The sequence below is a fragment of the Ovis canadensis genome, chromosome 3, assembly GCF_042477335.2.
Source record: "Ovis canadensis isolate MfBH-ARS-UI-01 breed Bighorn chromosome 3, ARS-UI_OviCan_v2, whole genome shotgun sequence".
In the NCBI taxonomy this organism is placed as follows: domain Eukaryota; kingdom Metazoa; phylum Chordata; class Mammalia; order Artiodactyla; family Bovidae; genus Ovis; species Ovis canadensis.
In genome coordinates this window covers 114,019,901-114,046,902 of record NC_091247.1, presented here as the reverse complement: position 1 = coordinate 114,046,902, position 27,002 = coordinate 114,019,901, and the positions used below count along the sequence as shown (strand labels likewise).

General features: G+C 41.5%; 1 protein-coding gene across 1 annotated transcript in view; it reads right to left on the bottom strand.

Annotated features, from left to right (window-relative positions):
• The window catches only part of TRHDE (thyrotropin releasing hormone degrading enzyme), a 461,351-nt gene that overhangs the window by 420,025 nt on the left and 14,324 nt on the right, over window positions 1-27,002 (bottom strand). The window contains exon 2 of the mRNA XM_069584013.1: window positions 26,198-26,471. Within this exon, the coding sequence (XP_069440114.1) occupies window positions 26,198-26,471 (274 nt within the window). The remainder of the gene's footprint in view (window positions 1-26,197; window positions 26,472-27,002) is intronic.

The following is a 27,002-nucleotide window of genomic DNA, read 5'->3' as shown; positions in this document are numbered from 1 at the left end:
CTTTCTCTAGTTGCAGATTCCTCCTGATACAACTGTCCTAACACATTGAGGGTATACCTACTGAAAATACTAGGACCTATTACAGAGGAGGCAAATGACTCTTGTAGCCCAAATCCTCTGGGATTCTTAGTCATCATTTGGTGATTAGCTATTTGGCTTGTCATCAATGGCAGCATACATCTCTATGATCTCATCTGCAAAAGTGAGATGGTGAACACCAATGATATTTCAGTATCTTCTTCTGTAACTGTCCGGAATGACTGAGCCCGAAGCCTGTCAGTAGGATTTGATCGTCTGGTTTTTCAGAAACGATAAATTTTTGAAAATGATTTAGCCTCATTTGTGGAATGATATTTAGTATTTTCTAATAAGAAAGTCACATGTCATGTTTAAAACTTTGTCAGTGTTGTTTTATTGTTATTGGTGGGGTTTGGATACTTTTGAACAAAAAAATGCAAAAAGAACATTGATTTGATTGGAGTCTCGGGTTTTTTTTTGGTAAGGTAGTCTAATAAAGTAAATGTCAATTTCTCAGAATATTTACCTAACCACAGGACAAGATGACAGACACATGGGACAATAAGAGTGATTTCTGCTTATCTATAACCATATACAACTGCTTACAGAGGAGATAATTCCCTAAAGAGACCAGTATGCTATGAATAGCTTACTATTCTAAAGGCCAGTCAGGGAGTTGGAAAAATATATTCCCTATATTAACAATTTCCTAAAACATGTTTGGTTAATTTATGTGTATAATCTGTCTCAGTGATATTAGGAGTCAAAAGCAATCTAAGAAAAGGCTCTCAGTGACAATAATCATCTCAGATTTGGAGCAGGTTATGGGGACCTTTTTATTAACTGGCCTTTTGATGACAGACAGACGGCTCTAAGACTTCTCAGAGGTTGCTGTTTGTGTCATCTCAAGAGGATAAATAAGCTTAGCCAGGTGTTTTTCTACTTGATTCATGTACTAGCTATCATGGAGAGGGGCTTATATAGTTATATAAATTCAATCTAGATTTTCTACGAATCATATTTTGGTGAGATCACTGCCATTCCAACCTTTCCTAATATTTATTAATGATCCCCTGAAGTATTGGGCACTAGCAACTGAAAATGTTGCCAAATTCACGAAATGATATCAGGCTATCCCTGGAGCTTATGGTGCTCTTACTCTATCTTATGGTGCTATTGCTTTTCCTCGTTTAGAACTCTCAAAACAAAGTAGAGACTAAATTAAATATACAGATAGTAGTAAAATTCTAATAAAATCTGAAGGATGAAAAACTATTGACATTACTGTTATCAATAAAGGTCAAATATGTCTTATATCTAAAATAACAATCTAAAAACTGTAACTAATAGGTTCGTTGGGGCAACTGAGCGAGTGTAATTAGATTTGTCTCATGGAAAAAGCTTGTAGACAGAAGCTGTTTAATATTTTAGCTTTGACATCCACCAACTGTGTGACAAAGATCAAACTGGTAGGCCCTTTGAGATTCCACTTCCTCATTTATAAAAGAAGGCTAAGGGCAGCAGCAACATCTCATGGTTGCTTTTCCCTGCTCCTGATACACATATAGTGTTCAATAAATAGCCTATGTTCTCATTATGTTTTAATGATAATAATCTGTGTCAGGGACTGCTAATTGTCTACCAATATCCAATCCCCTCTGATGCTGGGAGGGATTGGGGGCAGGAGGAGAAGGGAACGGCAGAGGATGAGATGGCTGGATGGCATCACCGACTCGATGGACGTGAGTCTGAGTGAACTCCGGGAGTTGGTGATGGACAGGGAGGCCTGGCGTGCTGCTGCGATTCGTGGGGTCACAAAGAGTCAGACACGACTGAGCGACTGAAGTGACTGACTGACTGACTGAGCCAGTCCCCTTGTCTTTCAGTTTTAGAATCCCTCATTTTTGGCTCAACACACGGCCTAATGAAGGGAAGACGACATTTCCCGTCATCCCTTTTGCTCAGGCATAGTAAGTTATGCCACAGAAAGTTATGGCCGGTGGGAGTTTTTTCAGAGCTTTATGTGTGGCTCTCAGGATCTGCCTTTAAAAGGAGAGCACACGGTCACAAGAGATCAGCCCAGATAGGCAGGCACGAGACGAAAGCCTAGAGCCCGTGCTTTTCCTTTAGGGGTGCAGACCAGAGCGCTTCAGTGGCCTCTAAGAGTCAAGGCCCACATAGGAAGGTTCAAGTTCATCAAGTCTAAACAGAAGGGCTCGTAAGTGTGAGTCTAAAAACCAGTCCACAGGCGATTTTGATGTGGTTTAAGAACCCCTCTGTAGGGTCTCCACCAAGTCCCCTACATTTAGAACACGGAGACTAGGTGAACATCAATGAATCAGAGTATCAGCCAAACAGCAACACAAAGCCTCACCACAGAACACAGCATAAAAATACCCTGCTGATGGGGCTTCCCTAGGGTTCAGAGGTAAAGAATTCGCCTGCCAATACACGAGACACGTGTTTGATCTCTGGTCTAGGAACATCCCACATGCTGGGAAGCAACTCAGCCCATGTGCCATAGCCGTTAAGCCTGGGAACCTCAGCCACTGAGGCCCGCACACCCTAGTGCCCATGTGCTGTGATGTGAGGGGCCCCCGCAGCAAGAAGCCCACGCAAGGCAACAAAGACTCAGCACAGCCAAAATTCAATATTTTTTTAAATTTCCTGCTCATTTGTTCTTTCAACATGGTGAGCTATGTCCTTTAATTATGTAAAGCTTTGTCTCTTAATCCATTTCCTATGCAGAATCTCAAAGGAAATGGTGACCCACTCCAGTATTCTTACCTGGAGAATCCCATGGACAGAGGAGCCTGGCAGGCTATAGTCCATGGGGTTGCAAGAGTCGGACACCAATAATGTATTCTAGATTTCCCTGAACTGTATTTGTGTCCACTTTTATCTGAAGAAGCAAGTATATCAGTGAGTGAAGGAGTCTCTGTCACTTCTTGAATCTGTAATCCAGGTTAGCCACACACCTCCAGATAGAGTCCTCTCCATGGCTTTCACATAGAGTCATCAACCACTAAGTCATTCTTCTAGATCAGTGGTTCTCAACTAAGGGTGATTTTGCCAGGGCACATTCAACAATGTCTGGAGACATTTGCAGCTGTCGTGACTGGAGGGGCTAATGGCAACAACCAGAGAGAGGGATGCTGCTGCACCCCATACAACGCACAGGACAGACCTCTGCAACAAAATGTTATCCAATCCAAAATCTACAGGGCCAAGGTTGAGAAGGGTTGCTATTCTCCAGTCACTCAGTCATGTCCAACTCTTTGCAACCTCATGGACTGCAGCACGCCAGGCCTCTCTGTCCTTCACTATCTCCCAGAATTTGCTCAAACTCATGTCCATTAAGTTGATGATGCCATCAAACCATCTCGTCCTCTGTCACCCCCTTCGCCTCCTGCCCTCAATCCTTCCCAGCATCAGAGACTTTTCCAGTGAGAAGGATACTCTTCCCCTGTAGACATGTGGACAGAATACCCAAACACACATTCTCTGAGAAGCAGCTCACATCTAGCTAGCTAGATCATAAGCTCTGTGAAGAGAGAGGTCATGCTTATTGTGCACAGGGCTGTGTCTGGCCCTGTAAACATCCAGTCTTAAGCATCTGTAAGACAGCACAGTGGAGCAGTGAGGACCACAGGCTCTGCAGTAAGACCACTTGAGCTCCAGCTCGAGCACAACATTTAAAGCAGTGTGATGATGGACAAGTTATGACATCTCTCTCAGCCTCTGATTCCTTGTCTGTAGAATATAAAACCTGTGATAGAAATTTCCAAACATCACTGTTATGAAGATTAAATAAGATAATCCATGTAAAGTTCTTAGAACAGTATCTGACACATAATAAATGATTAATAAAATAATGCTATTTTAAAATAAGATAATCTGATGAATATGTGAATGATTTTATGATGTTCCAAGAGTGCAGAAAATCTCTTCTCCATCTTTTAACCTCTTTTTCCTTTTCCTTCACCCTACCTTAAATCATAGCCTGATAACTAGTTGGAAATAATTGTATTTTTAAATATATGAACATAGAAAATAGACATAGAATCTCCATGTCTGCAAATACATTTTTCTCCCTGGGTTCTTCCCTCCATGGGAGCAATTCTATAAATCTGAGATGATTCCATCTTCCCACCTATGACAGAACCACAGAGAAAGATACCTCACACCCTTCTTCCTCCCACTAATAATGAGCTTGTAATTCATTTCCACAATGTTGGTGATCACAGCAAACATGAACACTGAAAACTTCTGCAACACCTTTCCCAGCGGCATTATGCTGGAGTGTCAAGATGAAATGGCAGTGTTTCTCATCTTCCCCTCCGCACAAACCTCTTTGGCCTTTGAAAACGATCCTTTTTAAGTGGGTGCCACAGAGGCTCCCATTCTACCCTCCTGTACTCCTTCTCATCCTGCTCGCTAACCTACTCATTAGTGAGAGTGAAACCCAGAAACAGGCTTCTCGGTATAGCTGCCACGAACGGAGCATCCTTACATGCCCAGCAATGTGATGGACAGTTCCCTTCCATTGGCTCTTTTAAGTTTCTCAACAGTGTTACTAAGTATGCATTGTTATCCCCAGTCACATCAGAGAGTGTGGCTCTAGTTAAGAAATCTGCCCCTAGTAAGTGGTGAAATCCAAAATTCAACCCCAATCTGCCAAATACCAACGCAATTCGCACTATGCTTCTTGGTCCAGCCTGTGCTTGACTCCTTGATGGCCTCCTAGAAAACACATATCACGTAATAGAATCTCTCCCCTTTGATGGATTCTCTTACCCAGGACTACTCCACACACTCACATTGCCTGTCTCCAGAGGAAGCTGAAGGCAGAGAACTGTCCCCACCGCGAGCGTCTCAGACATTGCCACAAGGCCCTTCTGATGGAGTTTCTCGTTGGCCAATGGATTACTAAAATAAAGAAATTAATAAGAATATATCTCCTGTCAGGAAAAGGGTTACTGGTTCAAATGGTTGTTTTTTCCTCTCTGAAATGCTCAGAGACACAACTGCATTAATTCTAGGCATGTGTAGAGATAACCAAACTTTCAACCTGACTTGCCATTTAAAAGATTCATATTTCATCAGAGAGACACACATAATAAATTTACCATATTGAAAGAAATGGTATGCCTGGCATGACAGGCATATATAGTGTAAGTCAGAGGGGAAGAAGGAAAGTGAGGCACTTCACACAGGCTGAGCCTCCACCTGAACCTAGAATCCTATGGAGAAGAGAGACAGAAAGGAAGAAAGAACGGGGAAGGGGGAGGACAAACTGGGAGGTTCCGATTGACATATACACGTAAAAAATGGACAACTATTAAGAACCTACTGTATAGCATGGGATCGGGGGGAAAGAAGGTACAGTCTCTCCATGGGACATATATTGTTAACCTTAAAAATGCATTCCAATATACATTAGGTGCAGACAGATATTGTTTCATTTCACTTATACAAGGTACCTGGAGTAGTCAAATTCAGAGTCAGAAAGTCCACTGGTGGATGCCAGGGGTGGGGAGTGGGGAGGGTTGGGGCGGGGAGGGCAAATGGGGACTTAGTGTCTAAGGGGGACCGAGTTTCAGGAGGAAGGTGAAGAGTTGGGGGCTGAGTAATGGCGAGAGTTGCACAACCATGTGAAGGTACTTAGCGCCACTGAACTGCACAGTTAGTATGGATAAAATAGTATTCTTTACATTGTGTGACTTTTACCACAATTTAAAAAAAAAATTACAAAAAAGAAACAAGGGGAAAGAAAGCAAAGCAAAGAAGAAAACTACAAGAAGTAAAGACGCAGCAGTAAAGCACCGTCATCTCAGTCAAGCAACCTGAAACTCAGGTTTTGTTTGATTCACTTTTATTCCCTTGTCACCCAAATCAACACACTCATCAAGGCCTATTGATTTTTCCTTCAAGTGCATCTTAAAACATCCATGCTCTGAATATTTACTGAGTGACTGCTATAGGCAAAGAAATGTGGTCTATACCATGGCGTATACAGTATATACGAAACATGATTTCTGTAAGCTGCCCAGGGCATGTGCGTATGTTGTATGCTTATATGAATAATATAGTATATGAATGTATTTTTCACTGGCATTCTTATCCTCACAGATCTTGCAATCTCACAAGTAAAAACAAAAAAAAAAGATGTGCAGAAAGTAACATAATTAATTTATTTGGACAATGATCCAAACAGAGTTATGATTACAGGGCAATTACAGTTCAAAGAAGGGCAAGAAGCTAGCTGGGGCAAGGTTTCATGCAGAAATGAAACCTAAAACTGCCTAGATCTGTTAAGCTTTAGTGCCTGGATAATTTGTCCCTGTTTTATCAATATTCTTTAAAATCTCAATTCAGTAATAAAAGTATAGCATTTCATGGAGTTATGTTTTAAAAAAGTGTTTCATTGCCGTGTGAAAAAGACATAGGAACGGTCAGTATATTTGCCTTCACCAGGTCTGAATCTCCACCATCCATGCTCAATCATCACCTTCTGGCGGGCTTTCAAAGCTCCGGGCTTTCCTCCCTTCCCCTGGATTTGGCATCCTTCCCCAAGATTAGTATTTCTAAAAACCTCACTTTTATCATGTCATTCCCTTATCCTTCGGGGATCCTGGCTTCTTTCCGCTTCTGATCTAGACCTGTCTTTCCGACCCCATTCCACTGATTTCCTCTCCCTGCCGGCCGCTCCACCTCGCATCTTCCCTGGGACCCCGCCCAGCTGAACAGGGGCTCCATTCCCAGGGCGGGTGTGAATGCTAGCTCTGCCGCTGTAAGCCATGTCGCCATGGGCACGCTAGGCCTGCACTCAGTGCCTCACTGTCCTCATCCAGGAAACAGGGGCGACAGCTCTTATCTCAAAATATTAAATGAATTATTAAACAGATCAGAGCCTGGCAGCTACTAAGTATTCAACAATCATGTCTGCTATTTATCTGATTTTTGCTGACAGAATACACTTCTTCCTTTTTTTTTTTTTTTTATAATGTCACACTTTTTCCTTTGAGAAACTCCCCCTCCTCAGACTCTATCTGCCCCTATGAAGGCATCCCAGAATCTATTAATACCTCATCCATGGAGATGGGCGCTCTATTCAGGCAAAACAAATTGCTCCCTCTGTGTCTCCGGGGAACTTGGGGACTGCAACTTAGACACTCACGTGGCAGCATCCCCAGATTGTTCACCGGTAACTGCTATCTAGATGCGCGAGGCTGTCCTTCCCAAGATATAATCATTTAATTCTCCACTCCTTGGAGCTGGTCAGAATCCCACCACTGATTTTCTCTTTTGCTTAAGTTTTCCTGAGTTGCTTTCAGACACTTGCAACCAACTATTAATAACTGATACATGAATTTTCTCACTCCGAAGAAAATTCTGTGGTCGTCCCTTCCATAGACGCTCTCTTCATCTCACAAAGAAGACTCTCTAATTTGCCTTTCACATATCAATATCCACCCTTCCCTCAAGATCCAAACTCCTCAATAAGTATCTGTCCACATGAATCTCCTTCTCTGTTCTTCGATATCTAACATCTAGCCACTGAATTTATCTTCCCATTATAAAATAGCGCCTTGAACCATCCAGTATGTGATAATGTGTTTACCTTGTCTAATCAGCTGGCTCCTAAAGCCTTTGGAAATAAAATCTATATCTTACACACTGGTTTTGTGCAGTATTTAACCCAGAGGAGACACTGGGTATCTATTATTAGCTTGCTGATTGGCTAATCACAAAAAGTTGAGAATTTTTCCTCTCCTCATCACTCAAAGTCCCACATCTTTGTGAACTGCTTATGAATTCCACTCAGTCCGTTCTCTCTTTAGTCATCTTAATTACACGAGAATTTTATGATTTTCTCAGTTTATTATTGGCCACAGTCAACTAATATAGCTTTGTGAATGGATAAAGCAGTGGTTTTCTATGGCTTTAAGAAATATGATAAGAAATAAGTAATTTTCAGTGCCATGAGCACAGTACATTTGCTTCGTGGTTGGTTTTAGGTGTTCACCAGTTCCTCCCCAAATTGAACCTAATCAGAAAACAGCAACATCTTATAGACCCAGTCAGTTTCCTGCCATCTGGTCTGAAAAGGAAGTCAAGAAACATTAGTAGGTGGCAGTGGCTACAAGACAGTATTATTAGTATTCTGGATACCTTTTTCACTCTGAATACTCAGCTTTATGTATCCAGCTAAATACACGGACCTTCCAGGAATACTATCTGAATCTTCAGCACAAAATTTTCCTCTTTGTTTCATGCAAGTTCCATCTCCGGAAATATTAATGTCTTAACAAAATACCCTAGTTAGTCTCTGAAATTTGACATCAAATCTTATAAGAATCATTTGAATCTCAGTAACATCAACCTTTAGAATACAATTTCCTTTCATCTTTTGTTTTATACCATGTTTGCCCAGAGTTTTTTCCTCTGGACTGAAGCATATTCTGTGTCCGGGACCAGGCACGAAAGTCTGCGTGTGTTTTTCACGTCGCCCATGATCTAAGCCCCTCCACTTGTTTGCATTACACGTGCTTGCTGCCTGTTCCGTGATCTTTAGGAAAGTCAACAAGACCAGCATGGCAGCCTTAACCAAAGAGGAAAGCGGATCCTCAACAAAACAAGGGAAAAAGGAACTGAGAGCCTTTTGGCGAAGATGATAAGATATTTTGTATCATCTCCATGCTTCCACAGAAAGCTCTTGACATGCTCTGAAGCCCTCCCAAGCTCAGATCCTTCAATGGTCCCCTTTTCTTAAAGGATAAAATCAAAACTCCTTAACAAGACCTACAAATCCCTTCATGATCTGGCCCCTGTATAAATCTCCAACATCATCTCTCACCACTTTCTTCCTCAATACTATAAAATATTCTACTTCCCTTAGATTATAAAGGCTTGGGCCAAACAGTTTTTTAAAGTAAAAGTTCTAAAGAACTAGAAGTAAAACAAAAAAGGAGGGTCAAAAATTGGCAAAAATAAATCTGAAGTCATAAGGAAAGTACACAGCAAAGAAATGAAAAGGAGCCTGTCAGATTATTAATTTACACGATATGTTACGTCACTCTAGGGCTTCCTAGGTGGCGCTAGTGGTAAAGAACCTGCCTGACCGCCAGTGCCAGAGACCTGGAGAAATAAGAGACTAGGGTTTAGCCCCTGGGTCAGGAAGATCCCCTGGAGAAAGGCACAGCAACCCACTCCAGTATGCTTGCCTGGAGAATCCCATAGACCGAGGAGCCTGGAGAACCACAGTTCATGGGGTTGCAAAGAATCAGACACGACTGAAGCGACTTAGCACATACACACAGCACGCATGTTACTCTAGATGTGCCAGGAACATATCTAAGAGGTAATTGGACTGATGGGCCCCATTGCAACCACCCAAAATCTCAGCAAGAAGACTGAGGGAAGGAGGATCACAGCCAGAGTCATCTCTTTTCTCTCGACCAAGAGAGAATGGACCGGGCTACACACCACATCATCCATCACACACATCATCACGATTAAACATACTACAACCACAAATAGTCTACATGACTAAACGGTTCTGTTTCATAGGTTTGTTTTCACTTAAACCCTCTTCCTTAGCTTCTATTAGTCTCTTCAATACATGGGACTCTTAAGACTCAGGACAGTTGATAAAATTGTGGATTATACAACAAAACTCATAATCATTCATCACTTAATCCACCATCAGCCCAGGCCAACCAGCAGGGGATGGAGATTTGCTGAGGCACACTCCATTACGCCAACATCCCAGTGGAAACCTTGGAGCAGGACGGTCATATAATCTCCTCCATTCACTAAATTCTGCCTACTCAGTCCCCTCTCTTCTGTTGCGGACATGTCCCTCCAGCCTAGTGTTCCACCCTTCAGATCAATAGCTCTTAGCCTTTACACAAACCCTTGACTCCTGTTACTTCTGTTCACATCGAGTTCAGTTCAGCCGCTCAGTTGTTTCCAACTCTTTGTGACCCCATGGACTGCAGTACACCAGGCTTCTTTGTCCATCACCAAATCCCAGACTTTACTCAAACTCATGTCCATTGAGTTGGTGATGCCATCCAACCATCTCATCCTCTGGCATCCCCTTCTCCTACCTTCAATCTTTCCCAGCATCAGGGTCTTTTCCAGTGAGCTGGTTCTTCACATCAGGTGGCCAAAGTATTGGAGTTTCAGCTTCAGCAACAGTCCTTCCAATGAACACTCAGGACTGATCTCCTTTAGGATGGACTGGTTGGATCTCCTTGCAGTCCAAGGGACTCTCAAGTCTTCTCCAACACCACAGTTCAAAAGCATCAATTCTTCGGTGCTCAGCTTTCTTTATAGTCCAACTCTCACATCCATACATGACTCATACATAGCTTTGACTAGACAGACCTTTGCTGGCAAAGTAATGTCTCTGCTTTTTAATATGCTGTCTAGGTTGACCATAGCTTTTTTTCCAAGAAGCAAGCATCTTTTAATTTCATGGCTGCAGTCACCATCTGCAGTGATTTTGGAGCCCAACAAAATAAGGTATGTCACTGTTTCCATTGTTTCCCTATTTATTTGCCATGAAGTGATGGGACCAGATGCCATGATCTTAATTTTGTAAATGTTGAGTTTTAAGCCAGCTTTTTCACTCGCTTCTTTCACTTTCATTAAGAAACGCTTTAGTTCTTCTTCGCTTTCTGGCATAAGGGTGGTGTCATCTGCATATCTGAGGTTATTGATATTCCTCCCGGCAATCTTTACTCCAACTTGTGGTTCATCCAGTCCAGCATTTCTCATGATGTTCTCTGCATATAAGTTAAATGAGCAGGGTGACAATATACAGCCTTGAGGTACTCCTTTCCTGATTTTGAACCAGTCTGTTGTTTCATGTCCAGTTCTAACTGTTGTTTCCTGACCTGCATATAGGTTTCTCAGGAGGCAGGTCAGGTGGTCTGGTATTCCCATCTCTTTCAGAATTTTCCACAGTTTGTTGTGATCCACATAGTCAAAGGCTTTGGCATAGTCAATAAAGCAGAAGTAGATGTTTTTCAGAAACTCCCTTGCTTTTTCGATGATCCAGCGGATGTTGGCAATTTGATCTCTGGTTCCTCTGCCTTTTCTAAATCCAGCTTGAACACCTGGAAGTTCACAGTTCATGTACCATTGAAGCCTGGCTTGGAGAAGTTTGAGCATTACTTTGCTAGTGTGTGAGATAAGTGCAATTGTGCGGTAGTTTGAATATTATTTGGCATTGCCTTTCTTTAGGACTGGGATGAAAACTGTGGCCACATGACATGAAAAGGTCAAAGGTTTGCTCACATTCTCATCTATATTTAGATCCTCTCTCAACCACCTGCAGAGCCAGAGAGGGATCAGTGCTTTCCTGACTTTCCACTGCTGCTTTTATACCCCAAATTGTGGCTCAGCTGGTAAAGAATCCCCCTGCAATGCGGGAAACCTGGGTTCGATCCCTGGGTTGGGAAGGTCCCCTGGAGAAGGGAAAGGCTACCCACTCCAGTATGCTGGCCTGGAAAATTCCGTGGACTGTATGGTCCACGGGGTCACAAAAAGTCAGACATGACTGAGTGACTTTCACTTTCTCCACTTTTATGGGAAAACTCTTCTCTTTTGGAGTTAATGCAGCTCACTAATTTTCTTCCCGATCTAGGTCTCCAACTGTGACACTCACACTTCAAAAGTCTAAAGCCTGGCTTAAGGCTGCCATACTCAAGGAGTCCCCCTCAGTGGTTTTGATGTTTGTTCTAACATGATCTTACTGCTATTTTATCTCAGCTCTCTCCACGATTCTGTCTTCCATCCAACTTCGTAATAACACTACTCCAATGCCACTAAACTGCAGTGAAAATTGCTCCAACTCACCCTGAAACCTGAAATCTCCTTCCTAAAACAGCTTCCCACCTCACCCACTTCATCACTCTACTCTTTTATTTTCATGGTGACTGCTATTCCTCATCTGTCCCAATCCATTTTCCATGACCATCAGTCCCATCTGGGTTTGAGAGTGTCAATTCCTAGGCAGGTTGATAAGAAGTCCAGGGTCCCTGAGGAGGAGAGAGGGGTCTGGAATTCTCAAGGTAGAGGAAAGGACAAACTTTTTCTTCTCTACATACCTTAGTCTTAGTCACATAAAAAGGTTTTTTTCTTTAAGCCTGCAACTGATGATTACACAAGTCAGTTTAAACTCTGTTCAGTTCACTCGCTCAGTCGTGTCCGACTCTTTGCTACTTCATGAATCACAGCACACCAGGCCTCCCTGTCCATCACCATCTCCCGGAGTTCACTCAGACTCACATCCATCGAGTCGGTGATGCTATCCAGCCATCTCATCCTCTGTCGTCCCCTTCTCCTCCTGCCCCCAATCCCTCCCAGCATCAGAGTCTTTTCCAATGAGTCAACTCTTCGCATCAGGTGGCCAAAGTACTGGAGCTTCAGCTTTAGCATCATTCCTTCCAAAGAAATCCCAGGGTTGATCTCCTTCAGAATGGACTGGTTGGATCTCCTTGCAGTCCAAGGGACTCTCAAGAGTCTTCTCCAACACCACAGTTCAAAAGCATCAATACTTTGGTGCTCAGCCTTCTTCACAGTCCAACTCTCACATCCATACATGACCACAGGAAAAACCATAGCCTTGATTAGACGGACCTTAGTCAGCAAAGTAACGTCTCTGCTTTTGAATATGCTATTTAGGTTGGTCATAACTTTTCTTCCAAGGAGTAAGCATCTTTTAACTTCATGGCTGCAGTCACCATCTGCAGTGATTTTGGAGCCCCCCAAAATAAAGTCTGACACTGTTTCCACTGTTTCCCCATCTATTTCCCATGAAGTGATGGGACCAGATGCCATGATCTTCATTTTCTTAAGGTTGAGCTTTAAGCCAACTTTTTCGCTCTCCTCTTTCACTTTCATCAAGAGGCTTTTTAGTTCCTCTTCACTTTCTGCCATAAGGGTGATGTCATCTGCATATCTGAGGTTATTGATATTTCTCCCGGCAATCTTGATTCCAGCTTGTGTTTCTTCCAGTTCAGGGTTTCTCATTATGTACTCTGCATATAAGTTAAATGTACTAAGGATTATATAACAACAATGTATCCTGCTTGAGGACAGTTTCTCCTTCCTGAAAATCTTCTAGCTAATCCTGTTATGTTAAACTGTAAATTATGGGAGTGGGTCTAGTAAGATCTTTACAACCCTGGGACATTCTTTTGATGTATTGTAATAACTAATTAAAAAAGTATATAGCTCTCTTGCTTAGACTACCGAGGGGGGCGCTCTCTGTCCCCCTTCTGATATCTGTGTCAGAAGTGTTCTCGGTCCCTTTATATACTTTAATAAAACTCTGCTGCACAAAAGCTCTTGAGTGATGCAGCCTGGTCCCTGGTCCCAAAGTTAAATCTTCTTTTTAGGAGATCACGAATCAGACACCATTCACAGTAAGCTATCAGGTTTCCTTGATTCTGTACCTTTCTGGAAACCAGGGCCCATACTTTCAACAATGTTTTCACCGTAACTAAATGTTGAATCCTCCTGATGGCTGGCCACATGAGTCTTGTACAGTCTCCCAGGTGGAATCTCCCACAGCTGCTTTCTTTATTCCTGTTCCTGGGTTCTGAAAACTTGCAGAACAGTACAAAGGAGTATTGGATATTTCCCCTACAAAAGCAAGCTACTGAACATCTAGTAGCTCTTTAACAACTGTCAGAAAACTTTTTAGGGGCTTCCCTGGTGGCTCAGTGGTAAAGAATCTGCCTACAAATCCAAGAGACACAGGTTCAATCCCTGATCCAGGAAGATCCAACAAGACATTGAGCAACTGAGCCTACAGGCAGCTATTGAGCCTGTGCACAACTACTGAGCCCACGTTTCGCAACTCCTGAAGCCTGTGCGCCCTCGAGCCCGCGCTCTCTGAGAAGCCACTGCAATGAGTAGCCCATGCACCCCAACCGGAGAAAAGCCTGGGTAGCAACCGACACCCAGCGCAGCCAAAAATAAACAAACAAAACTTGTTTTTTAATAAAATTTTTGTTTTTTTCTTGTAGATTTAGCATTGCTATATCTAAAACTCACTTGCACTAGGCTCTGCATACAGGCATTTTCTTTTCCTTTCCCTTAACTAGTACTCTTAAGGACACAGTCTAGAATCACTGCCTGCGTTTCTTCACTCTATACTCACTCCTTAACAAAAGCCCTTGGTTCTATTCCTACCATACTAATAAAATTTAAGAAGGCACATCAACTGTATTCTTTCTTTCCTTTTTAATTTCTCGAACTCCTTGACTCCAATAAACTCCTGACCTGGCCAGATAGCCTGCTGACAGCAGTACAGACCTGACTGAATGACCCAGCCTGGCTCAGGCATGCCTCGCACATAGCAGAGGTTAAGCTGGGCCCCAAGATTCCAAGACAGACACCCACATGGCAGCCAGCCCAGGCCCACAAGCCCAGCTATCACCAGCCAGTGAGCACTCAGAGTCTTTCCATTCCTGTTAGATGACAGAGACAATCCCTGGTCATTTCTCCTCCTCTGTACCTGATCCTCCAGATCCTAGAAACTGAACTAAATCCAGTTCCCTATTTTCAGTAAAACTTTTAGGATTCAACTCTCCTGAACAACATCTTCCAACAAAGTACTTAAAAAGTAAGGATATATGTTTTGCAGCATTTGCTATTTACAGTCAATATTGGTCAAAATTACTTCTCATGAGTTTTTATTTTATTCCTGGGTTGGAAGATCCCCTGGAGAAGGAAATGGCAACCCACTCCAGTATTCTTGCCTGGAGAATCCCATGGACAGAGGAGCCTGGCAAGCTACCGTCCATAGAGTCGAAAGAGTTGGACACGACTTAGCAACTAAACCACCCCCACCATTAACCTAACAAAAGGTTTTGGAAACTCCTGACATCATGGCTTCTCTGAAGGGATTCACCTATTTAGACGTGCACTGGATTTTCACTATCTCCCATTTTCTGTATACTATAGGAATGGCTGATCTTACAAAGATGAGCAACATACAGTGCCTGACTTCAAAGGGTTCACAGTCTAGAGAAGCAAAGAGGCCAGCAAGAAAGGACTATAAACAGGAGGATAATGACTGTGAAAGAAGAATGTACAAAGTCTCCTGAGAGCATTCTAAGACAAAGAGGATTATCTCTTCTTGGGATAATCAAGAAGCCTCCACTTATATTCCTGAATAGACTGCAATCCAACCCTCTTGTCATTACTTTTTCTTTCTCTGTGGACCATTACGATATTTGTAATGCAGTCTAAACAAAAGAACTCAATATTAACATGGATTTTTTAACATGAATTTTTTAAGTGCTTAGAGTACATTAACCTACACTCCTCCACTTCTGTTAAAATGAGACCTAAATTTTATTTCCAGTAGGAAACAACACAGAATAATTACGTTTTAAGTGTATATACTAGAACTCTCACTAGAACTCTAGCGTCAGAAATGTGCATCACGTGTCTGAGTATGTATACTTTCCTAGGTACAGGTGTGGGTACATATACACCATCACTGTAAATTGTGTATCCTCCCTATTTTAATCAATCCACACACACAAAAAATAAATAAACAAAAAGTATATCTGGGGCACTTGCAGTTGCTTTTCACTCAGCATCTCTTCTTTAGTAATTCCTCTTTTTTGCAACTCACACTCCCATCCACATGGTGAAACAGAAGATGTCATCTTCCTATGATGTGCAGCCTCTAGATACAGTGTCCAGAGACGATCTCATGACTCCAACCAGGACAACCAATACAATTCCTATGGGTTTGGAAATTTGTAAGGGGCAGCTTCCCTCTTAGGGCCTGCATGGCAATATACAAAACTTGGGAACTTCTGGCAGCAACACTCTACCACATGTGTCAAAGAATAGAAGAAGCCTGTCCTCAGTGAGAGTAAACCAAAGCTGAAGGAGCACTGACAAGGATCTGAAGCAGCATTTCCAAATACCTCACTGGGCTCAAAATTTCAGGTCCACCCCTCACCTGGAATTCTTTGACATACTCCGTTTTTTCTTGCACATTTCCCTTTTTGCTTAAGTTCAAATTGAGTTTCTGCCACTTGCTAATAAAAAAAAATGCTAACTAATAAAATTCTATATAACCAGTTATAATAGGAGGAACAGATCACTCGGGTAGTGTAGGTCGTGCATTCAACAGATTGGCCAAAAAAAAAAAAAAATTAAAACTCTCATTGGTTGTGAGAACCAGTTCAGAATACACAGTGAATCTGGAGGACAGAAACTATAGAGCTGTTATTACTCTGAGCCCTAAAGTCATTCTTGACTCCGTCTTCTGCTTCCTCGGTGTTTACTTTTCCTATACTTTATCCTGCACCAAGTCCTACCAATTCTTTCTTTAAAATGCCTCTTATAATTACACTATCTTATCCATTTAAATAATAACTACTCCAGTCCAGACTTTCTTAGCTAAATGGACCCCTATTCCCAGTCTCCTCACATGCACATATTTTGCATGCTTCTCTCAAGATTTTTAAAACTACACATATCATGCTTCCAGGTCTTAAATTTCCAGTGGATCTTACTGTTAACTGAATGATGATTTTAAAGTAGGCATAAGCCGTTTTGCAATCTAGATTCCATCTACCTCTCAAACTTACATATCCCTTCTCCTTTCTATGACTTCAGAATATATCAATTTGTCATCATCAGAGTACCACATGTCAGGCACTGTGCTTGTGACTTTATGATCTCTATAACACTTTTAACAACTGGTGGTTTCCAAGCGAGCCTTCAAATTCTTTGACACTGTTCCCATTGAAAGATGGAGACTATGTCCCTTCTGCTAGAATCTGTTTGTAAGTAACAGAATGCAGCAACAGTGAACTGTTTAACCTCATAGACTAGGTCAGGAAAGATAACATAGCCTCCGCCTGGCTAAAAGGAAGAGAGAAAAAAAAAGAAGATGGTGACTAACTTAATCTATGTAATCATAATGGAAAGAGCAGGCAGTGTAAATCTCTTGGTACACTCACCTTTGGAGGCTTGAGTCACCAGTAACAAGTCTGACAACACCAGGCTGCAAGGAAGCTCAGGCCTCAAAGGGAGACCATTCACAGGTGATCCAGATAAGGGCCCCAACTGAGATCCCGGACAACAACCAACAACAAGCAAAGAAAGTTAGTACAGATTGCCCTCCGATGACGCTGGCCCTCAGTTGTCAAGTCACTCCCAGGAGTCAAGCTTTTCCAGCCGAGACATCAAAGAACAGAGATGAATCATACCCTGCTTCATGCTGTCCGTACCTCCAACCCACAGAATGCAACAGGCACAAACACTGGTTATTCTGTTTTATTGCTAAGTTTTAGAGTGACTTATCATTCAGCAATACCAACTGGAAACTATTTTAGTACCTGGAAGTGGGGCACTGCCATAACAAAAGCCTTAAAACAGATGACATTGGCTTTGAGACTGAACTGCTGGCAAAAGCTGGAAGAGCCTTGAGGGGATCCTCTAGCCAAAGATTTATAGTCCCTGAGGAAGCTGGTGGTGGCAGCTTGAAAGATATTAAGGTAAATGTATTGGAAGCTGAAATTTTGAAAGAGGACCTTTGTTATTAAGTGAAAGAAAGTTTGGCAATACTGTTGCATGTAATACCATGGAAAATAAGAAATAATTATTAAAATACGTTTTCAAGCTGTCAGGATGTCCCTGGTGGCTCAGATGGTAAAGCATCTGTCTATAATGCAGGAGACCCGGGTTTGATCCCTGGGTCGGGAAGATCCCCTGGAGGAGGAAATGGCAATCCACTCCAGTACTATTGCCTGGAAAATCCCATGGACAGAGGAGCCTGGTGGGCTACAGTCCATGGGGTTGCAAAGAGTCGGACACGACTGAGTGACTTCACTTTCACTTTCCCTTTTCAAGCTAAGAAGACTTCCAGACAGAACACTGAAAGTGCCACTGGCTTCTTCTCCCTGGATATGAAAAATACAAACCAGGAGACGAGCTTCAGAACAAACTACCCAGTTTCCAAGCAAAATTTAGAAGAAACAGAAAAGAGCCAAGATTTGAAGAGCTCAGAGTTAAAACACTTTCTGGCAAAATATTCTTAAAATAAGAAATGGCCTTAGGAAAAAAAATATGCAGGTCACTGTCAGGAACACACGATGAAGCCAAGGATGTGACTTCAGAAACTATTGAGACTTCAGACATTCCTACTGTGATGGCCCATGGATTACGCGCTCAGTCACTCAGGCCAGCCTCAGTGACTCACTTGCAGTTATTAAAACGCAATAGAAGCGAGATATATATATGCATGCAGACGCTCAGTTGTGTTCAACTCTTTGCAACCCTATAGACTGTAGCCCTCCAGGCTCCCCTGTGTATGAGATTTTCTAGGCACGAATACTGGAGGGAGTTGCCGTTTCCTTCTCCAAGGGATCTTCCCCAACCAGGGATCGAACCTGGGTCTCCTACATTGCAGATGGATTCTTTACCAACCGAACCACCAGGAAAGCCCAATATGCTGTGTGACTTCAGAGGATAAGTCATTGATGGCCATACAGCTTTCACATAGTTCTTTTAAGACAGTCATCTTTAGAACTCTGAACAACCACATAAGAAATCCAACAAGCCTGAGGCCACTATGCTTTGAGCAAGCCCAGACAGTATGGAAAGGCCGCACATAAACGCTGTGGCCAGACCTCCGATTTGATGTCCCAGAAGACTGACAGAACAGTCCTAAGACAAATTAGTGAAGATGGTCCAGATGATCCTGGCTTCAAGCTGTTAAGTCAGCCATCAACTCTCCCCAGCCGAGCCCCTTGACATCACTGAGCAAAGACAAAGTGTTTCTGTTGGGTCTTTTAAATTTCTGACCCACTGAAACTCTGAAAGCAATAAAACGCTTGTTTTATAGCAGTAAACTCTGTGATAGTTTGCTGAAGGAATAAATGAATGAACAAATATTGCCAAGTGAGAATGTGAGCCAGCTGTCACAAGATTTTCCAATTTTTCAAGAGAAGCCAGATATAAAGAATGTTATGTGCCATTTCCCAATTTCAAAATGTTGCCAACTAACTAGAAAAATGCTAAGCCATATTGGGGATGGGTAAACTTAACATCTGGTTCCTCTGCCTTTTCTAAAACCAGCTTGAACATCTGGAAGTTCATGGTTCACGTGTTGCTGAAGTCTGGCTGGGAGAATTTTGAGCATTACTTTACTAGCATGTGAGATGAGTGCAACTGTGCAGTAGTTTGAGCATTCTTTGGCATTGCCTTTCTTAGGGATTGGAATGAAAACTGACCTTTTCTGGTCCTGTGGCCACTGCTGCATTTTCCAAATTTGCTGGCATATTGAGTGCAGCACTTTCACAGCATCATCTTTCAGGATTTGAAATAGCTCAACTGGAATTCCATCACCTCCACTAGCTTTGTTCGTAGTGATGCTTTCTAAAGCCCACTTGACTTCACATTCCAAGATGTCTGGCTCTAGATTAGTGATCACATCATCATGATTATCTGGGTCGTGAAGATCTTTTTTGTACAGTTCTTCCGTGTATTCTTGCCACCTCTTCTTAATATCTTCTGCTTCTGTTGGATCCAACCATTTCTGTCCTTTATTGAGCCCATCTTTGCATGAAATGTTCCCCTGGTATCTCTAATTTTCTTGAAGAGATCTCTAGTCTTTCCCATTCTGTTGTTTGCCTCTATTTCTTTGCATTGATCACTGAGGAAGGCTTTCTTATCTCTTCTTGCTATTCTTTGGAACTCTGTATTCAGACGCTTATATCTTTCTTTTTCTCCTTTGCTTTTTGCCCCTCTTCTTTTCACAGCTATTTGTAAGGTCTCCTCAGACAGCCATTTTGCTTTTCTGCATTTCTTTTCCATGGGGATGGTCTTGATCCCTGTCTCCTGTACAATGTCATGAACCTCCGTCCATAGTTCATCAGGCACTCTATCTATCAGATCTAGGCCCTTAAATCTATTTCTCGCTTCCACTGTATAATCATAAGGGATTTCATTTAGGTCATACCTGAATGGTCTGGTGGTTTTCCCTACCTTCTTCAATTTAAGTCTGAATCTGGCAATAAGGTGTTCATGATATGAGCCACAGTCAGCTCCTGGTCTTGTTTTGCTGGCTGTATAGAGCTTCTCCATCTTTGGCTACAAAGATTATAATCAGTCTGATTTCAGTGTTGACCATCTGGTGATGTCCATGTGTAGAGTCTTCTCTTGTGTTGTTGGAAGAGGGTGTTTGCTATGACCAGTGCATTTTCTTGGCAAAACTCTACTAGACTTTGCCTTGCTTCATTCCGCATTCCAAGGCCAAATTTGCCTGTTACTCTGGGTGTTTCTTGACTTCCTACTTTTGCATTCTAGTCCCCTATAATGAAAAGGACATCCTTTTTGGGTGTTAGTTCAAAAAGGTCTTGTAGGTCTTCATAGAACCGTTCAACTTCAGCTTCTTTGGCGTTACTGGTTGGGGCACAGACTTGGATTACTGTGATATTGAATGGTTTGCCTTGAAAATGAAGAGAGACCATTCTGTCGTTTTTGAGATTGCATCCAAGTACTGCATTTCAGACTCTTTTGTTAACCATGATGGCTTCTCCATTTCTTCTAAAGGATTCCTGCCCGCAGTAGTAGATATAATGGTCATCTGAGTTAAATTCACCTATTCCAGTCCATTTTAGTTCACTGATTCCTAGAATGTCGATGTTCACTCTTGCCATCTCGTTTGACCACTTCCAATTTGCCTTGATTCATGGACCTGACATTCCAGGTTCCTATGCAATATTGCCCTTTACAGCATCGGACCTTGCTTGTATCACCAGTCACATCCACAACTGGGTATTGTTTTTGCTTTGGCTCCATCCCTTCATTCTTTCTAGAGTTATTTCTCCACTGATCTCCAGTAACATATTGGGCACCTACCGACCTGGGGAGTTCCTCTTTCAGTATTCTATTATTTTGCCTTTTCATTACTGTTCATGGGGTTCTCAAGGCAACAATACTGACGTGGTTTGCCATTCCCTTCTCCAGAAAAGGCAGAGAAACCAGAGACAAATTGTCAACATCCACTGGATCATGGGAAAAGCAAGAGAGTTCCAGAAAAACATCTATTTCTGCTTGATTGACTATGCCAAAGCCTTTGACTGTGTGAATCACAATAAACTGTGGAAAATTCTGAAAGAGATGGGAATACCAGACCACCTGACCTGCCTCTTGGGCAATCTGTATGCAGGTCTGGAAGCAAGAGTTCGAACTGGACATGGAACAACAGACTGGTTCCAAATAGGAAAAGGAGTGTGTCAAGGCTGTATATTGTCACCCTCCTTATTTAACTTATATGCACAATATATCATGAGAAACGCTGGGCTGGAAGAAGCACAAGCTGGAATCAAGATTGCCGGGAGAAATATCAATAACCTCAGATATGCAGATGACACCACCCTTATGGCAGAAACTGAAGAGGAACTAAAAAGCCTCTTGGTGAAAGTGAAAGGGGAGAGTGAAAACATTGGCTTAAAGCTCAACATTCAGAAAACAAAGATCATGGCATCTAGTCCCATCACTTCATGGGAAATAGATGGCAAAACAATGGAAACAGTGTCAGATTTTATTTTGCGGGACTCTAAAATCACTGCAGATGGTGACTGCAGCCATGAAGTTAAAAGACACTTACTCCTTGGAAGGAAAGTTATGGCTAACCTAGATAGCATATTCAAAAGCAGAGACGTTACTTTGCCAACAAAGGTCCGTCTAGTCAAGGCTATGGTTTTTCCAGTGGTTATGTATGGATGTGAGAGTTGGACTGTGAAAAAAGCTGAGCACCGAAGAATTGATGCTTTTGAACTGTGGTGTTGGAGAAGACTCTTGAGAGTCCCTTGGACTGCAAGGAGATCCAACCAGTCCATTCTGAAGGAGATCAGTCCTGGGGTTTCTTCGGAAGGAATGATACTAAAGCTGAAACTCCAGTACTTTGGCCACCTCATGCGAAGAGTTGCCTCACTGGAAAAGACTCTGATGCTGGGGGGGATTGGGGGCAGGAGGAGAAGGGGACGACAGAGGATGAGATGGCTGAATGGCATCACCGTCTCAATGGACGTGAGTCTGAGTGAACTTTGGGAGTTGATGATGGACAGGGAGGCCTGGCGTGCTGCAATTCATGGGTCGCAAAGAGTCGGACATGACAGCAACTGAACTGAACTGAAACTTCACATTCAACAGGTTCGGATTCCACTTGAAAGTTGCCCTTCAATCACTCTACTAGAAGGATCTTAGACTTTTCTTTTTTTTTTCCCAATATCAATTTTTTAGTTTCACTTTTAAATTTAGTTCTCATATTAATTTATTAATAGATATTTAATTCTTATATTAATTTTTTTATTTTTAAAAAATTTATTTAATTGGAGGCTAATTGCTTTACAATATTGTAGTGGTTTTGCCACACATCAACATGAATCCACCATGGGTGTACATGTGTTCCCCATCCTGAACCCCCCTCCCCCCTCCCTCCCTGTACCATCTTTCTGGGTCACCCCAGTGCACCAGCCCCAAGCATCCTGTATCCTGCATCACACCTGGACTGGTGATTCATTTCTTATACGATATTATACATGTTTCTTTTTTTTTTAGTTTTTTATTTTTTAAATTTTAAAATCTTTAATTCTTACATGCGTTCCCAAACATGAACACCCCTCCCACCTCCCTCCCCAGTTTCAATGCCATTCTCCCAAATCATCTCACCCTCTCCCTCTCCCACAGAGTCCAAAAGACTGTTCTATACATCTGTGTCTCTTTTGCTGTCTCGCATACAGGGTTATCATTATCTTCTTTCTAAATTCCATATATATGCGTTAGTACACTGTGTTACTCAGCCATTACAAAGAATACATTTGAATCAGTTCTAATGAGGTGGATGAAACTGGAGCCGATTATACAGAGTGAAGTAAGCCAGACTTTTCTTAATCTTCTTAATCACTTAGGATAGTGTTTTGCAGGAGCTTCCCTGATGGCTCAGGTGGTAAAGAATCCACCTGCAATGCAGGAGATCCAGGTTTGATCCCTGGGTCAGGAAGATCCCCTGGAGAATGGAATGACAACCCACGCCAGTATTCTTGCCTGCAGAATTCCATGGATAAAGGAGTCTGGCAGTCTATACGGGGTTGCAAAGAGTGAGACACAACTGAGCGACTAATTAGTGCCTTGCAAAATACACGTAACTTGATAAGCAAATAATGATGCTTCAAATATGCATACTTGATGCTCTGCTTCCATTCAGCTGTATATTAAGATGCTTTTCAAGTTACTCTGTCATATTTCAAAGGAAACTCCTTCAGTTTCTGATTCAAAACGATCACCTGGATTTCATATGACCATCCTACACCCAAGAGTCTAAAGCTAAACTTCCACTCCTAGCTGTTAAAGAGTTCAGAAATGTCATTCCATGTTCTCCGTAATAAAGAGGAATGGCAATAAAAAGAAAACAGGCTGGATTTAGAAGGGGTGACAAAAAAAGAGAACCAGGTTTAATATTTTAGTTCCACAGTTGATAAATAAGGGTTCCCAATAGCAATTTTACTACTCTTAGTATTTTTAAATTATACAACAAAAATTTTATTTCAGTTGCCCCTCCAGTGTTCTCTAGTAGCATGCTTTCTCTTTTCTCCTTAAAAATAATTAAATAGGCATTTTTTAATGTTTACTAATCACTTGAATTCTTAACTCTAATAAAAGTCATATCTAAATAACTGGGGTGTATCTGGTTCTAAAACATGAATCACTTAGCAACAAGCATAATGGTGTAGAGCTGAAAATACTTTTAGGATAAAGAAATCATACTAAGAAAAAAACACTTCCAATGTACCCTATGCTCCTAAGAGACCCACAGCAACTCTCATCAAATTTTGAAGATGTTAAAGGAAATGACATATATCAGTATTCCTTTTCTTTGTACAGTCCAACATGAATAGCCTTGAAGTATATATCCATAGGAGATATCAAGAAATACCAGAGGAATTAAACATATTAAATAAGTATAAGTCCAAAAAGAGCAAAATGTCTTTTTTCTAGCCTTCTACAGTCAGTACTTAGGGGCATTATTTTTAATGACTATGTAGATTAACTCACCATATACACTTCTTTAGTAATGGCATTAAAATTGTATGCAAGCAAATTTTATTTTTTAAATAGGTTCTGTGGTGATTTAAATTGAAAGTTAACAGCAAGAAAAATTTGTTTATCTAAACCTATTATTCAAAATTTAGGCGGTTATAGAGCTATGGACTTCCTACAGAATAAGAATATAGATTTCTATTCACTTTTTCTGTTATGTTTGAGTAACACCAGATACAACGGGCATTGGACGGAAAGAATCATTGCCTGAACTCTCATATAGAAACACAGGTAAAATGGTAAAAACAGCATGAGGAGGGGCATGGGGGCTGAGAGCCCAAAACGTAGGGTCATACCGTAAGAAGTTAGTCTTGCAGCCCTACCACTCACTTACTTTTTACTCTGATAAAGTTGTTTCACCTCTTTAACCCTAAATTTGTGCGTGCTAAGTCTCTTCAATCCTGTCCGACCCTTTGCGACCCCATGGACCATACACCACCAGGCTACTCTGTGGGATTCACCAAGCAAGAATGCTGGAATGGGTGGCCATTTCCTCCTCCAAGGGATCTTCTCGACCCAGGGATAAAACCCACATCTCTAATGTCCCCTGTATTGGCAGGCAGGACCTTTACCACTGGTGCCACCTAAATTTATTCACTTGGAAAAATGGAATTATAATACCTTGCTTTAGGGTTGACATGAAACTTAAAATAAGTGCATATTTATTGCATAAGCCATCAAAATGAAGACGAAGTTGTTAAGTGAGCATGGCCTGCTTTAGTCTGATTAATGCAAGACAATAGCATGTCAAAAGTACCTGGAATAATGAATGGTGTCACAAATGGTAATGATCATAAAGAATCCAATTGACTTTTGTTATAAATTTAATACAGAGAGTGAATTCTTGAGGCTTCCTGTATAACACCCTTATCTAAGTACATATTTCTATACATATGGGTGCTATGGGTTAAAAGAAGCTTCATACGTTACAGAAATTCTAGCGCATCAGCAGAAGAATTTAGGTGCAAAAATGTTCACTAAGCATTGTTGTTAATCTGAAAAATCAGGAAACACTAAATTGTTCATCTATAGGAGGAAGGGAAATTTTAATATATTCATTCAACCACTCTACTCAGATAAGCCACAAAAACATAATTTTAAGCAAAAATGAAATCAAATAAAAATAAGTTGAAGAAATGATTATCTGTAATATAAAACCACTTATATGAAATTTTAAAGCATGGAATTATCTAAACAGATTTATACTTAATAATGATTGATTGATTCCCTGGTGGTTCAGACGGTAAAGCATCTGCTTGCAATGCGGGAGACCCTGGTTCAATCCTTGGGTAGCGGAGATCCCCTGGAGAGGAAAATGGCAACCCACTCCAGTACTCTTGCCTAGAAAATTCCATGGATGGAAGAGCCTGGTGGGCTACAGTCCATGGGGTCGCAAAAAGTCGGACACCACTGAGCGATGTCACTTATACTTAATAGTGAATAATATACTTAATAATTGTGTGATAATATGCATAGAAATGACAAAATTCAAATTCAGGGCCAGGTAGGAGGTAGGAGGCAAGGCAACAATATCAGGCAGGGGTCCACAGGGGGCTTCAACTCTATCCAACATGTTTTACTTTTTCAAAAATTAAATGAGACTGGAACAAAGACGGTAAAATGTTCAGATTCTATAGAGCTGGCTAGTAGGTATATGGAGCTTATAATATTATTCTCCGCATTTTCTTTATGTGTGAAATATTTTATAATAAAAAGAAGCTTTATCATCATATAAATAAAAACAGGCGATTTCCCATAACAGACAACAGGTGTTGCAGAGATAATCAGGCGATCAAAAGGAACAGGAATGGCAGGGGTGGGAAAGTGATTAAATTCATAAGAAGGCTGGGTAAGGAAGAGAAGTTCCTCTCCGACTCTGAAACCAAGAAGATAATTTTCCTTCCAAGGATTAAGAAAAGAATTCAGCTATATAAGATGGGAAGAAGAGAGAAATGAGTCATTGTTAATCCAGATATCAGCATATATTTTCCAAAAACAACATTAAGCTTAAAATACTTACTACAACCCCACTCTTGGTGGTAGTTTCTCTGTATGTGAAGTTGCAAATTGCCCAGGCTAAATAGTACGTGGACATGAGAGGGGTTTGTGAAAAGTGATCCGTAACCCATCCGTCTTCCTCAAATACAGAAGTTTCCACTGGCATATTGGATAAAGATAAATAGCTTGCTTGATGCTTGATGCTGATTTTGAAAGTAGCCTTGTAGATTGGCTCGTCAAAACAAGGAAATGCCTTTCTGGCATGTGTAGGCGAAAACTGAGTAATACCGAGGAATCTGGAAAAAAGAATATGACATTTTCAATTACATTTATGTCTTCAGTTATGATCACTTTATATACTTCTGTTAATAAAATCCTTTTGCAAATTACAAGACACTTTTTTCCTGAACCAAACTTAAGTACATGAATGGTACAAAAGCATACGTCATGCATATTTCACCAACAACAAAAAATTTTCAGAAAACTTTCTGTCTCAACTAAAGTAAATTCTCTAAACCCAGTGAAAGTGAAAGTCACTCAGTGGTGTCTGACTGTTTGCGATCCCATGGACTATACAGTCCATGGACTTCTCCAGGTCAAAATACTGCAGTGGGTAGCCTTTCCCCTCTCCAGGGGATCTTTCCAACACAGGGATTGAAGCCAGGTCTCCTGCATTGCAGGTGGATTCTTTACCAGCTGAGCCACAAGGGAAGCCCTGAGTTGTGCTTATTAGGCCAAACTGACACTTTACAGAAAACAACTCATCATCATATTGGAAAGTATTAGAAAATAATGGTTCTCCTTTGTGGTATGCCTCTCTCTCCTCT